Here is a 12,268-nt window from a genome sequence, read left to right on the forward strand (position 1 = left end):
ATCCGCGTGGCTGGGGGCCGCACGCGTTGAGGCCGGGGACACGTGGCCCGTGCACACCCCGCGATTGTGGGGCACTAGCCGTTTTCCGCGTTTCTGGCAGAGAAAACGCCAAGATTGTTCTTCCACCAATGTAAACAGCGCGTCTGTCGCGTTTCAATTGCGGATTGGCGGAAAATATTCTATGCGGTACGGAAAAAGATAGATCCGGGTACGTATACAGTAAAGGAATGGGGCTGTTGATATTCAACACTGTGGATTCGCGCGGTCTTTTGGCGACGAAGTCATCTCACAGGTCATCGCAACTGATGATGAAGAGATTCAGACTGCTCAACCCTGCAAGACTTGCTCCATCGCTCTGAAGTTTTGAGCACAATGCCTCAAACAACTCGTCCCATCCAGCGCTTCGCGCAGGCGGTCTCCAAGTGCTCTGCTCCGGTGCGCTCGCCCTTCAATGGCTTGCCTTCTTCCTCTTCGAACCCCGCGGCCGCGGGCCGTCCCGGATCTCCATCAACTGCTAACATGCCCCTCTCTTGTCCCACCCCTCCACCAGGCCGCCGAGTATGGGCGCTGCATTGTCGCCGACTACAACTTCGTCCACAAGGACAAGTGTGTCAAAGAGTTCATGAAGCTTAAGGACTGTTATTTGGTATGCCGTCATCCTTTCTGACTCGGCCGAGCCATCTTCCATCCACAGCATTTCTCACCTTCTCTGAATCAGGCGGCAGCAAAAGGAAAATAACATTCTCTCGGGTTCCCAATTCAAACAAGAATTGATCTCACATTTCAGCTCTATTCTGTTTTCTGCTGTGTCTCTCTACATGTTCACACAACCATTGCATCCCAACAAAGTTATGCCCATGTGCTCATCTTCCCCACCTCAGCCTCCATCAACCAACCCTTACAACCGCAACAACCGCAAGAGGAACGTAGCCTTGTGAACCTCTTGCTCCTCCTCCGCGATGACACCCTCCTCCGCCTGCTCCGGAATCTGTCCATCCACGTGCGTCACCTCGTGCTTGTCCATTGGCCTGCGCAGCGCGCGTGTAATCATGGCCTGTTGCGTCTCGAACACCTTCTCGATGCCGGTATCCTCGGGGTCCGAAAGCACCTTGTACTCCATCCGCACATCGTCGGTCGGCTGCAACCCGGCCTTCTTGCGCAACCGCTGCACGCGGTTGATGATCTCGCGCGCGAGACCCTCCTCGGCCAGGCCGGGGTAAATTTCGACGTCGAGGATGATGAGCACGTCCTTGTCGGTGTTTGTCTCGAGGTTCTTGGACGAGTCGTCGTCCTTGAGGCCCCGGCGAACCACGAGGTCGCCCTTCTCGAGCGTGATGCCGTCGACAACGAGCTTACCAGTGACCGCGTAGTTATGCGCCTCCTCGCTGGTGACGTTGGGCAGCGCCTTCTTGACACGAGCCATGTCCTTCTTGAGCTTCTTGCCCAGCACAGGCCAGTCGGCCGTCACGCTGTACTGCACGCCATAGCTGGCCTCATCCGACGTCAACACGAGGTCGCGGATGTTGAGCTCCTCGGTGATGTAGCCCTGCAACGACCGCACGTCCTCGAGATACTCTGGGTCATGGTGGATGACGACCAGGGTCTTGAGCGGCTGCTTCAGGCCAATGCCGCGCCTCTCACGGGAGTAGCGGGCAAGCTCAATGACCCTCTGCATGCGCTGGACGCGGCGCTCGATCAGGTTGTTGAAAAGCTCCTCGCGCACCTCGGGGTACGCAAGGAAGTGGACGCTGCGGGGGTCCTCAGCCCGGAGGTTCTCGGGAATGTGGGGAAGGAGGCGCTTGTAGATGGTGTCGGTGAGGAATGGTGTGAACGGAGCGAGACCGCGGCAAAGGGTGTAGAGGACCTCGAAGAGGGTGTTGAGCGCGTGGAGCGTGTCGTCGAGGCCGTTCTCGCCCTTGAGGCGCTTGCGGTTGAAGCGAATGTACCAATTGGTCGTGTTGTCAATCAACTCCAGAAGCCTGGGCACCACCGTGTACAAACGGTACGCTAGACGTAGGTGGTCAGTATCGAATAAGACTCTCTCGGATCGACTAGGTTGAACTGCTACTCACCAGCCATCTCCTCGTTGACGAACTTGAGCAAGCTCTGGCAGCTGGCGAGGATCCACTTGTCCATGACGTTGGTGTTGGACTCCTCCATGTGGGGATCCCACATGTAGTTGACGTCCTCCACCTTCTTGAGCAAAGCAACCTGACCCTCGAAAAACTTGTAGCTGTTCCAAAGCGGCAGCAAAACCTTGGCGACAACATCCTTGACGCCAGCCTCAGAGAACCGGAGTGGCTCGGCACGGACCACAGGCGAGTTGATAAGGTAGAGCCGAAGAGCGTCCGACCCGTACTTGGACATGATCTCGTTCGGGTCGGGGTAGTTCTTCAGGCGCTTCGACATCTTCTTGCCGTCCTCGGCGAGCACGATACCGTTGACGACGCAATTCTTGAACGGCGAGACACCGAAAAGGTGTGTGCCGAGCACGAGCAGCGTGTAGAACCAGCCACGGGTCTGGTCGAGACCCTCAGCAATGAAATCGCCAGGGAAAGACTTCTCGAACTCCTCCTGGTTCTCGAAGGGGTAGTGCTTGCTGGCATACGGCATGCTTCCTGACTCGAACCAGCAGTCAAACACCTCCTCGACGCGCTTCAGCACACCCTTGCCCTGCCGGCTCGGGATCGTGATGTGGTCGATCTTGTCGCGGTGGAGGTCGGTGATCTCGCCCTCGTAGCCGCTCAATTCCTTGAGCTCGGCGATGCTTCCAACACAGACAATCTCCTCCCCGTCGTCGCTGATCCAGAGCGGGATCGGGGTACCCCAGTACCTGTTGCGCGAGACGTTCCAGTCGCGGGCATTGGCGATCCAGCTGGCGAAGCGCTTCTCCTTGACAAACGACGGGACCCAGTGCGAGTCCTGGATATTCTCGAGCATCTTCGGGATGATCTCCGGAATGCGCACAAACCACGAGGGCACGGCCTTGTAGATGAGCGGGGTGTCGGACCGGTAGCACATGGGGTACTGGTGGTTGATCTGCGACTCAACGACCAACCTCCCGGCGTTCTTCAGGTATTTGATGATGTGCTTGTCGGCCTCTTTGACATGCATGCCAGCGAAGTCGGACACCTTCTGGGTGAAGAAACCGGACTCGTCAACCGGGTCCGGAGGGGGCCGCTTCTCCGTCACGATGCCGTTGGCGACAGCGACGTTGTAGTCGTCGTCACCAAACGCCGGGGCCTGGTGGACTATACCCGTACCGCTGTCAGCCTCGACGTAGGTGGCGCTGAGGACCTTGAAGGCGACATCCTTGTACTCCTCGTAGTAGTAGTTGAACGGCGGCTGGTACGTCCACCCGACCATGTCCTTGCCCTTGTACTTCTCGAGCACTTTGTACTTGGCTTTCTTCGGATCCTTATATAATGTCCCCAGCAACTTCTCCATGAGGATGTAGTTCTTGCCGGACTTCTCATCCTTGATCTTGATGTAGTCGTAGTCGGGATGCACAGCGAGGCCAAGATGGGAGGGCAGGGTCCACGGTGTTGTCGTCCAAGCAAGAAGGCTGGTCTCGGGGTCGTCATTGAGCGGGAAAGCGACAACAATGGCAGGGTCCGTCACGTTCTGGTAGTTCTGGTTCGCCTCGAAGTTGCTCAACGCCGTTGTGAGCGCTGTTGAGTAGGGCATGACGCGGTACCCGCGGTACACCTGGCCCTTGTCGTAGAGCTGCTTGAACACCCACCATTCCGACTCCATGAAGGTTGGGTCCATGGTCTGCCATCGTTAGCATATCCTCCTACGATCTGATCCTACCAACCATCTCCAAGGACCCGCTCACCTTGTAGTCGTTGTCGAAGTCGATCCACCGACCAAGACGCTCAACCGTGTGCCTCCACTCCTCGCGGTACCGCATGACGATGGCGCGGCACTCGGCATTGTACTGCTCCAGGCCCAGCTTCATGACCGCGGCCTTGCCAGAGATGCCGAGCTTCTTGTCGATCTCATGCTCGATGGGCAGACCGTGGGTGTCCCAACCGAAGCGACGCTCGACATGGTAGCCCTTCATGGACCAGTACCTCGGGATAATGTCCTTGATGGTCGAGGCCAGGAGATGGCCGTAGTGAGGAAGGCCGGTCGCGAAGGGTGGGCCATCGTAGAATGTGTAGTTGGGCCTCCCGCGAGAGAGCTCGACCTGTAGAGTAACATGAGCATGAGAATGCGGTCTGTGAAATTTGGGTTCCGCGACGGGATTTACCTGGCGTTCAAAGGCCTTGATCTCGCGCCATTGCTGGATGACGTTCTCCTCCTCCCTGGGGAAGTCGATCGACATGGTGTCTCGAGGCTCGTGAGTCAAAGATCGAACGAAGTTGTCAGAAAGATCTTGGGTGTATCGAGAACACCAGGAAACTCTGGATCCACCAAGAAGAGCAGGAGTAGTCGGCGCGAGGTTGGGCTGGACTTATAAGTAAGAACCGGAGTCTGTCACAGCCTGGCACAAATATTTTTCGGTCAATGCTCTGACTCAATCCAAGCTCTGTTTGGAGTTGGAGGGGTTGCGGGGTTGCGGGGCAGATTTCCGGACGGCGTATTGTGACCGAAACAGCTCCGGTAACAGTTACGACAATCTGCCGATCGAAAACAGGTCGGCCTCTCACCGCCTTTACGAGTGGGTCCCGCCGAAATGTCACCTGTAACGAAACGAATCAGCGTGACGGGAATTTCGCGTACGGCCGTGTTTGGAAATTTCAGAGTAACGAAACGAACCAGCGTGACGTGAATTTCACGTACGACCGTGTTTGAAATTTCCGACACCCACCAGAACGTTACGACCCTGCGCTTGGCTGTTAGCGCGTGTTACGGTCCAGCATGACACTGGATGCCAAGCTCGGCGGAGGTGAGCGAACCTCGCAGCACAAGGCAATACAACACAGGATCCTGCCGTGGTCCGGAGAATTCATCACAGGAGATTGAGTGCGCAACTCGGATCTGCCAACGTCGACTGAGTCAGATGAAGGATTCATCTCCAATTGGTCTCTTGAAAGGCTCGAGCCGTCCCATGTCCTTGTTCCAACTTCTTGAGGACGGATGCTGTGAGTCAACCACCTCCCAATGGTCATGGATTGGAGTTGTGGTGGTATCACAACCCTTCCTGGTGAACCAACAGCATGTTCATTCATTACTTCTGAGTCAGACACGGCCCAAAGACGCATCTCGGACTACGAAGAACTTCACATGTACAGGACAAAGAAAAGAAAAAAAGCAACATATTTCAAAACCTATGTAGCAACGGGTATCCTCGAGACCATGCCCATCCGTCCGATCATCAACATCAGTCATCACCAGGTATATATCGCAGGGAAACAAATCCACAAGACACAACTCCGAGATAGAGAGACACCAGGCCCCTTCACCCCATCAACGGACAAGTAAACAAACTGAACCCTGCTCCACTTCATCACCTTCATCACTCATAACCCAGACTTCCTCCCATCACCATCATGGAACATCAAGACTCATAAACCCACGGTAAATCCCTCTCCCTCACCGTGGTACACGTCAAATACCCAATCCCTGCCGCGCCGCTCCCGTGAATCATCTCCAACTCCAACCCGCTCCCCATCAGCGGCCTGACCACCTCGCGTGCCATGGCCTTTAGCTCCTCCACCCGCTTCTCAAACCTCCGGAGGTTATCCCGCGTGTACAGCTCCGGCGTGAGTTTCAGGAACTTTTTGCACTCGTCGTGACCGAGGTACGTCGCTGGCGCGCCAGACCTGTCCCCCGGCGCCGTACCGCCTAGCAGCCGGTAGGTGCGCCCTATCGAGGCTAACGTCGGCATGGGAGCGGGTGTTGATTGGGTGTTGCCGTTGGTATTGCCGTTTCCATGGTTTCCGTGGTGATGCCCCGACCTTCCTCCCGCGGCGCTTGCGCCGCTGCCGCTGCTTGTGCTGCCCTGCCTAGGGCGCGAGGATATTGGCGGGTTGCGCGAGCTTCCATTGCTTCCTGCTCCATGACGACCTGGGGTGGCTGGCGATGGTGGTGGCATGGGTGGAGAGGTATTCTCGGCCAGCCATTGCCGGAAGAGACTGACGGCAAGCCAGTCAAGGTAGCTGTTGGCTGGGGTGACGCGCTCGCCGGTGCGGGTGGTCAGGGTGAGCCGGAACAGGCGAGCCTCAACGCGGCTAACCGTCTCTTCCAGCTCATCGACCTTATCCTCAATGATATCGACGACTGATTCGGGCAGCGCAGCACGGATGGATCGCTCGCCGGCGGGCCACTGGCCAACGACATGGATGAGCGCTTCCTGGAAGATGACCTTGGACCGCGCAAGGTAGCCGAGGCGGAGGTAACTGATGGGATATTTTGCGATTTGCTTCCAAAGGCGGGACTGGAATTGCAGCAGGTGGTGGTCGACTCGCGGGCCGACCACGGCGAGAGCGTCGTACTGGTCGGCAAGGTTGAGCAATGTCTTGCACTGCACGTATGAATCGGCGATGTTGACTGCGTCGAGAATTGGTGGGTAGTTGTACATGATTCGGAAGAGGTTGTCATAATCTCGTAGCAGGTCTTGTTCTTCTGGCGTCGGCTCTGGCAAGGACGGTCCGTGCGTTGCCGAGAGGGTGAGGTTTGCGACAGACCGGAAGAACGAATGTGACGAGCTAGACTTGTGGTGCCGGCTCGACGACGCGGGTGGTGGGCCGCCGAAGAGCGAGTTGGACGAGGGCGGTGGATTACTATTGCTGCTGCTGCTGAACTCGTCCTTCTGCACAAGCATCGGGATGTCGTTATCTCCTGACCCGTAGTCCAGCTCATACCGCCACCTCTTCTTGGGAGCCATCAGCGCCGTGGGATCTGGCCTCCCGCCTTCCTCACTGCTGGTCCTCCCTCGATCTTCTATCCTCGCCAGCTCGCCGCCTGTTGTTGCCGAACTGTTGCCTCCTTCAATGGCGCGAGTTGTCCCCGGCGACGCGGACGACTCGGTCGCTGGTTGAGCTCGCGACCATTCATTGCTGGTGCTGGCCTCGAAGAAGCCGGAGCAGCGGGTAAGGATATGTCGGTGAAGGAGGTATCGGTTCTCGTGGCCTGAGGGTACGCGCACGATGATCTCGACGTCGCCGGTGTGACTGAAGATTGGAAATTCGTTCTGGGGCACGAAGGACGAGCCGCCGGCGTGAGAGCGGTTGTAGCGACGGGCGCGCGACGAGCTGTGTAACCCGGAGGTCCCCCGGCCGCCACCGCCGCTCGAGGGGAACCCGGCGACCGACGCCGGACCGCGCATCGCCCGCGAAGGTCAGCCCGTCGCCGTGATGCGAAACAAGTGAAGATGCGGCTGACTCGGCCGCAGCGCCAGATGGCTGCGTTCTCCGGCGATGACCGTTGCGCTGCTTTTGGGTCTGTCGTCCGCGGCCACCGCCTTCAGAAAGATGTTGTTTCGTCTGGCTGCCTCGCGGTCTGCCCCGCTGTCGTCACTTGGTCTGGCAGCTGGCGCGGGCTGGCAAACACTCGAACGGATTGTTTGTCGCACAAGGAGGGGTCACCACATCAACGGCCCAGCCCTGTCAAACCTCGCTGAAAACAAGCCAAAAATGGTGGAAAACAGGTAAATAAATCCCAGGGAAAAAATACGAAAACACTTAGAACAAACGTTGGAAAAATGCGACCGTCTTCACCTCGTGAGAGGAGCTAAAGCTCGAGGCTGTCCCTAATGCGGCGAGGCTGTTGTGCGGGTGTAAACGGCGAGCTGGCGACGTTTGCGCCTGGGTCAGGTCGGTTCGCCACTCGGTGGGCAACGCTCGGCTGCACTCCCACTCCCCTGGCCTGCTGACAACGATTGGCGAAGGCTGCCCCAACCCTTCGTCGCAGCGGATTGGAGCAGGTGATTCTCCGTCCTACGCAAGGGTCGCCGAATGGCGTGGAAGAAGAGCGACAAGGAGGAGAGAGACGTCCAAAAAGGGGTGAAAATGGGGAAAAAATGAGAATTGGGAATTCTCAGGAGGGGGGTACAAAACTTGGACGCAATGGAGTGAGTAGAGCAATGTCTTCGGCGACGAGGGGCTAGTAGCACAGAAAAATAAACGGACGGCGTGTCAACCAAGAGACGCGGCAAGGTCGTAAACACAGGAAACCGACAAGATGGATGCATCCAAGACAAGACCTGCATGACCGACTGCTTAGTGTCTTATCGATCCCGAGCCGAGCGCAGTACCAGTATGAAGACGAGGTGGTCGCCCCGCGGCCTGCGTTGCGCGTTATCGCGTTCATCCATAGGCTCAACACGGCTTTGTGGTGCGTGAGACTGAGTGCCGGATTCGTCGCTGCGACTCTGTTCGATTGGCTCTCCCCTCAGCTCGTCGAGGGCGCTAGCCAGGACGAGGTCAAGGGACAACCAAACACAGGAGATCGGAGGCCTATGATGCGAGCAAACAAGGTGTCGAACTCGGAATTTTCAGTTTCTCGCCTTTCTAGAATCTTGGTAGGATGATATGGACTTAGAGCTTAAAGAGCGCACGTTTGGTGCGGATCAAAGAAACAAAGAGCACAGGGGCCCGGGACACTTTCGATGTGGGATTTTTAATTACTCACTTCCGGCTGCGTCTCTACCACACTGAGCATGATTCTGCTTCATGAAATCTTATGGGAATGAGTTTTATGTTCATGTAAATAGACTATTAACTCATTTCAATGTAATGCACTCTCATTCCCAAGCATTTTTCATGATCGCATCATCCCGAATCAGGAGACTGAGGTGGTTCAGATGGAGCCGAGGACGATAATTTCAGTGATAAAAACCCAAGGCTACAAAACACGACACACAAATTTCAGACCAAAGCTTCATGGATGGTGAAAATTCAACGTTGATGGCTTCGACTATTGTACACGTTTAGGTAAATGCAAAGTTTGATGGAGCACCCCGAAATCCCGAAAAAGCCAAGTTACCTTTTACCCCGTAACCCCCAATGACCCTGAACCCGAAAAAAGCAGGAAAATGCAAACACTGTTTTGGCGACGTCATTGTCTCATCACCTCACCAGTCCACCCATTCTCGCCTACAGTCGCCGGTGTCTCAAAAAGTCGCACCAAAACAAACCGTACCCTGCAACGCCAAAACACCACCTTCCCCAGACCCTTCAGTTCATGTCGATTTCGATTGACGTGGTAGGAGAGACAGCCGCGGGCGCCGAAGGACGTGGGTGCTCCGAGGCCTCCATGGTGGTGAGACCCTCGAAGACGGGCGGAGAGATCTTGAGGTTGCTGAGCGCGCCTTCAGCAGTCGTGCTAACCAGCCGACCCTGGCGGAGGTTCTCGGCAAAGAGGAAGTAGCCCTCGTTGGCTTCGACGAGGTATGACTGGAGGCCGCGGCTCTGGAGGAGAATCTTGGCGTTGGTGACGGGATAGTGGTTCTCGATGTAACGGGCCCAGCCGCGGGCGGCGGCTTGGAGGTGACTATCTTCGGGGAGGCGGCTCCAGCCAATGCCGAGATGCATCGTGAAGTCGTCCACGACCGGTTGCGCGAGGGAATCCGACGAGGCGGTCATAGGGTTGCTGGTTTCGCGGGTGGGGCTGGAACGCCGGCTCGGGTGCTTGTCGTTGCTGGCTGCCATGTCGAGACGTTGAGACTTGTGGCTTCGGAGCGAGGGCCTTGATTGCGCCAATTGTTCTTGGGCGAGGAGGGCGGCTTGAGCCTTGCGGGCCTCCTCCTTGGCGAGTCGCTCCTCCACCCAGGTGCCGGACTGGCTGCTGGCATCAGCGACGTAGCCGGGCGCCGATTTCTTCATGAGAGTCATGCCCGGGCCATAGACCCACTCGTCCTCTGACTCGACGATGGTGACGGGCGTCTCGAACACCTTCTCAGGCGGATCGAGGTTGACAGCAGCCTCGTCTCTGGACCGCTTGCGGCCGGCCGCCGAGCAAGTGCGGGCCAGCTGGGTGCGCCATGAAGCTGAGTGGTTGAAGGAGATGGGTTGGTGCTGCAGGATGGGCATGTCCGGTGCGACCTGATGAGCCGCCTGTGACCGCATGGCCAAAATAGGCGAAGAGGCAAAGAAACGATCAAACGACGGCATTGCGGTGACCTGTTTGAATGCTGGATGACTGTGATGAGGTAGGTTAGGATGAATGGACAAACGGGTCAGGAGGGAAATATGTGCGTGTAAGTGGGTGCTAGGAGAGGTTCGTGGATGGGTGGATGGATGGAAGGGTGGAAAGGCAGTGTAAGAGGTTCAATGGGTTAATGATGAAGAATCGGGCGGCCGGGGATCGCAGAAACACAATTGGCCAAAGGTTAGAGGAATCAAGAGGGCGCGACTCGAGGTAATAGAGGTCGGGCGATGAGGATGGTGGTGGTGATTAAGGGTGTCGCGGCGCGTTGGACGACAAGGCGACGGCTTGGCGCGAGAGACCAAGGATGGACGTGTAAGTGGAATCGCGTGTTGCGATTCGAGGGCGAGTGGTAACGTAGGGGCAAGCGGGATGGAAGGGATTCATATGAGAGAAAAGGTGGTGATGGATGGTAAGGGAAGAAAGTGAGGCGAAGGAGGGAAGAAGTGAAAGAGAGGGAGCGCGGCGAAGATGTGAGGCAGAGGGAGAGGGAGTAGAAGAGGCAGAGGCGCGCAGAGCCCGGGCCCGAGGAGGACCTGCAAGATCTGGGCGAGGCAGACAAAAAGGTCCACGGGCCGGGAGAGCTGGACTTGGGGTGTGGGTGCGCTGCCGGTGCGACCTTGATGCCTCGATGCGGAGAGAGAGATATGATTGGCTCGCCTTTTAAGCGGGGCGAGGATCCACCTAGTGCCGTTCCATTGGCCAGCCGCACTTCGCTGCGGTTTGAGGGCGCGGAACGAGCCAGGATCCCCAAAGAGGCTAGCCCGGTAGACGGCTGTTGCCCCCTGGTTGTAACGTGCTGCCGGTTGCATGTCGGCTGTCCGGATTCCCCACTCTGTTCCAACTTTTCGCCTTCCCTTTGCCCACAGCGCCACGGATCCATCCACGGCCGCTCCGCACGGCTTGACGCCCATGCAAGCGATCACAAGATGGAGACGACAGATTCTCTGTGCCACCCGGGCCTTGCCCAGGCAGGCTTTTCCCGGCTGTTAGCCACTCCGTCCACTCCGTAATGCGGCCCCTTCCCGGACGAGCAGCGTCGCAGGTCTCGGGCCAATCGGCCTCAGCGACACACGCAGCTATCCGACATCTCACTCCCAGAGGGCGGGCTTATCCGTCATTTGGATACCGCAGAAAAGTTGATCCGAGAGCAATCAAGAGGACGGAGTTGGCGGTACGGAGTAGGTGAGTAGGTATTGTGTCGACGGACAGTCGCCAGTCGCGGCTGGCTCGGCTCTGTGCCATCCATTCACCCAGGCATGGAGTGTTCTGTGTTTCCTAACAGGAGTTTTTCCCTCTTTTCTTTCTTTCTTTTTTTCTTTTGTCTTCTTTTTTCTTCTTTTCTTCTATTCCTTTCTCCTTTCTTCTTCTTTTTCTCGTCTTATTTTGGGCAACACCACTTACTCGTAGTCCTCCGGAGCACTTCTCGGATGGGAGTCTTCCCCTCTCGGGCCATATCACGTGGCTGATCTCACAACAACACCTTCTACAACCCTCCATGAGCCTGGTTTCTCCAAAATCTGTAGTGCGTCTAGCCACAGAGCTGAATCATGCTTTCGATGTTTGGATTGCTCGGAGAAAAGCACAGAGAAGTGGTGGATAGCGTCAGCACCATCTCTCCCCTTCTCTCCGGGACAAGCTGAAACCTATCCCAAAACCGACCTTCCCCCCCGACCTCTCCAGCAACAACATCGCCAATACCGTCAACCATGTCACCTCTACAGATGTACAAAGCTTCCGGTCTGATTGGACTTTTGCCTGATTAGGTATTGAGCTGGATTGGGCTGCAGATGATTGTGGAAGCCGCTGTTGATCTTGATGTGGTGGCAGAGGGATCATGTGGCTCAGTCCGAAACAGAGAAGACTCCGAGAAGTGTGTAGGTAGGTAAACTCTATTCTGTAAACGTAAAAGGAAAGGGAACCAGTCAGCCAAGGTGGCTGGGAATACTAAATACGGTCATAGTAGTGAGAACCGCCGCCGTCATGCATCCTAATCCTGTTGCTGCGGGATATCGTCACCTCCATCTGTTGAAGAACCCCCCTTCTCTTCTCCTAGGTGCTCCATCGAATGCTTGTTTGTCAGCATATACCGCGTTTTGCCCAGTTGGAACTCAGACGTACTCGGCGAGACAGAGCAGCCGCCGTCAACTGTCTCCAAAGACCTACTGTGGAC

At 56.6% G+C, this 12,268-nt stretch overlaps 5 protein-coding genes across 5 annotated transcripts; 1 reads left to right on the forward strand and 4 right to left on the reverse strand.

Moving 5' to 3' along the window:
* Window positions 1-898: 898 nt before the first annotated feature.
* On the reverse strand, window positions 899-4,330 carry VTJ04DRAFT_8476 (uncharacterized protein; the record flags this gene model as incomplete). Its single annotated transcript, XM_069366917.1, has 4 exons — window positions 899-2,007; window positions 2,073-3,774; window positions 3,839-4,192; window positions 4,256-4,330. The coding sequence occupies 4 exons, from the start codon at window positions 4,328-4,330 to the stop codon at window positions 899-901; spliced, it is 3,240 nt and encodes a 1,079-aa protein (XP_069215298.1).
* A 678-nt stretch (window positions 4,331-5,008) lies between these two features.
* On the forward strand, window positions 5,009-5,430 carry VTJ04DRAFT_8477 (uncharacterized protein; the record flags this gene model as incomplete). Its single annotated transcript, XM_069366918.1, has 2 exons — window positions 5,009-5,090; window positions 5,192-5,430. 2 exons carry the CDS (start codon window positions 5,009-5,011, stop codon window positions 5,428-5,430), a joined length of 321 nt encoding a protein of 106 aa, XP_069215299.1.
* A 76-nt stretch (window positions 5,431-5,506) lies between these two features.
* On the reverse strand, window positions 5,507-7,276 carry VTJ04DRAFT_8478 (uncharacterized protein; the record flags this gene model as incomplete). Its single annotated transcript, XM_069366919.1, has 1 exon — window positions 5,507-7,276. One exon carries the CDS (start codon window positions 7,274-7,276, stop codon window positions 5,507-5,509), a length of 1,770 nt encoding a protein of 589 aa, XP_069215300.1.
* Window positions 7,277-9,125: 1,849 nt separating this feature from the next.
* VTJ04DRAFT_8479 (uncharacterized protein) lies at window positions 9,126-10,061 on the reverse strand (the record flags this gene model as incomplete). The annotated part of the gene is made up of 1 exon (XM_069366920.1): window positions 9,126-10,061. One exon carries the CDS (start codon window positions 10,059-10,061, stop codon window positions 9,126-9,128), a length of 936 nt encoding a protein of 311 aa, XP_069215301.1.
* A 283-nt stretch (window positions 10,062-10,344) lies between these two features.
* On the reverse strand, window positions 10,345-10,907 carry VTJ04DRAFT_8480 (uncharacterized protein; the record flags this gene model as incomplete). The annotated part of the gene is made up of 2 exons (XM_069366922.1): window positions 10,345-10,640; window positions 10,808-10,907. The coding sequence occupies 2 exons, from the start codon at window positions 10,905-10,907 to the stop codon at window positions 10,345-10,347; spliced, it is 396 nt and encodes a 131-aa protein (XP_069215302.1).
* Window positions 10,908-12,268: the final 1,361 nt, after the last annotated feature.

Source organism: Mycothermus thermophilus (assembly GCF_041956435.1).
Source record: "Mycothermus thermophilus strain CBS 625.91 unplaced genomic scaffold VTJ04scaffold_6, whole genome shotgun sequence".
NCBI lineage: Eukaryota > Fungi > Ascomycota > Sordariomycetes > Sordariales > Chaetomiaceae > Mycothermus > Mycothermus thermophilus.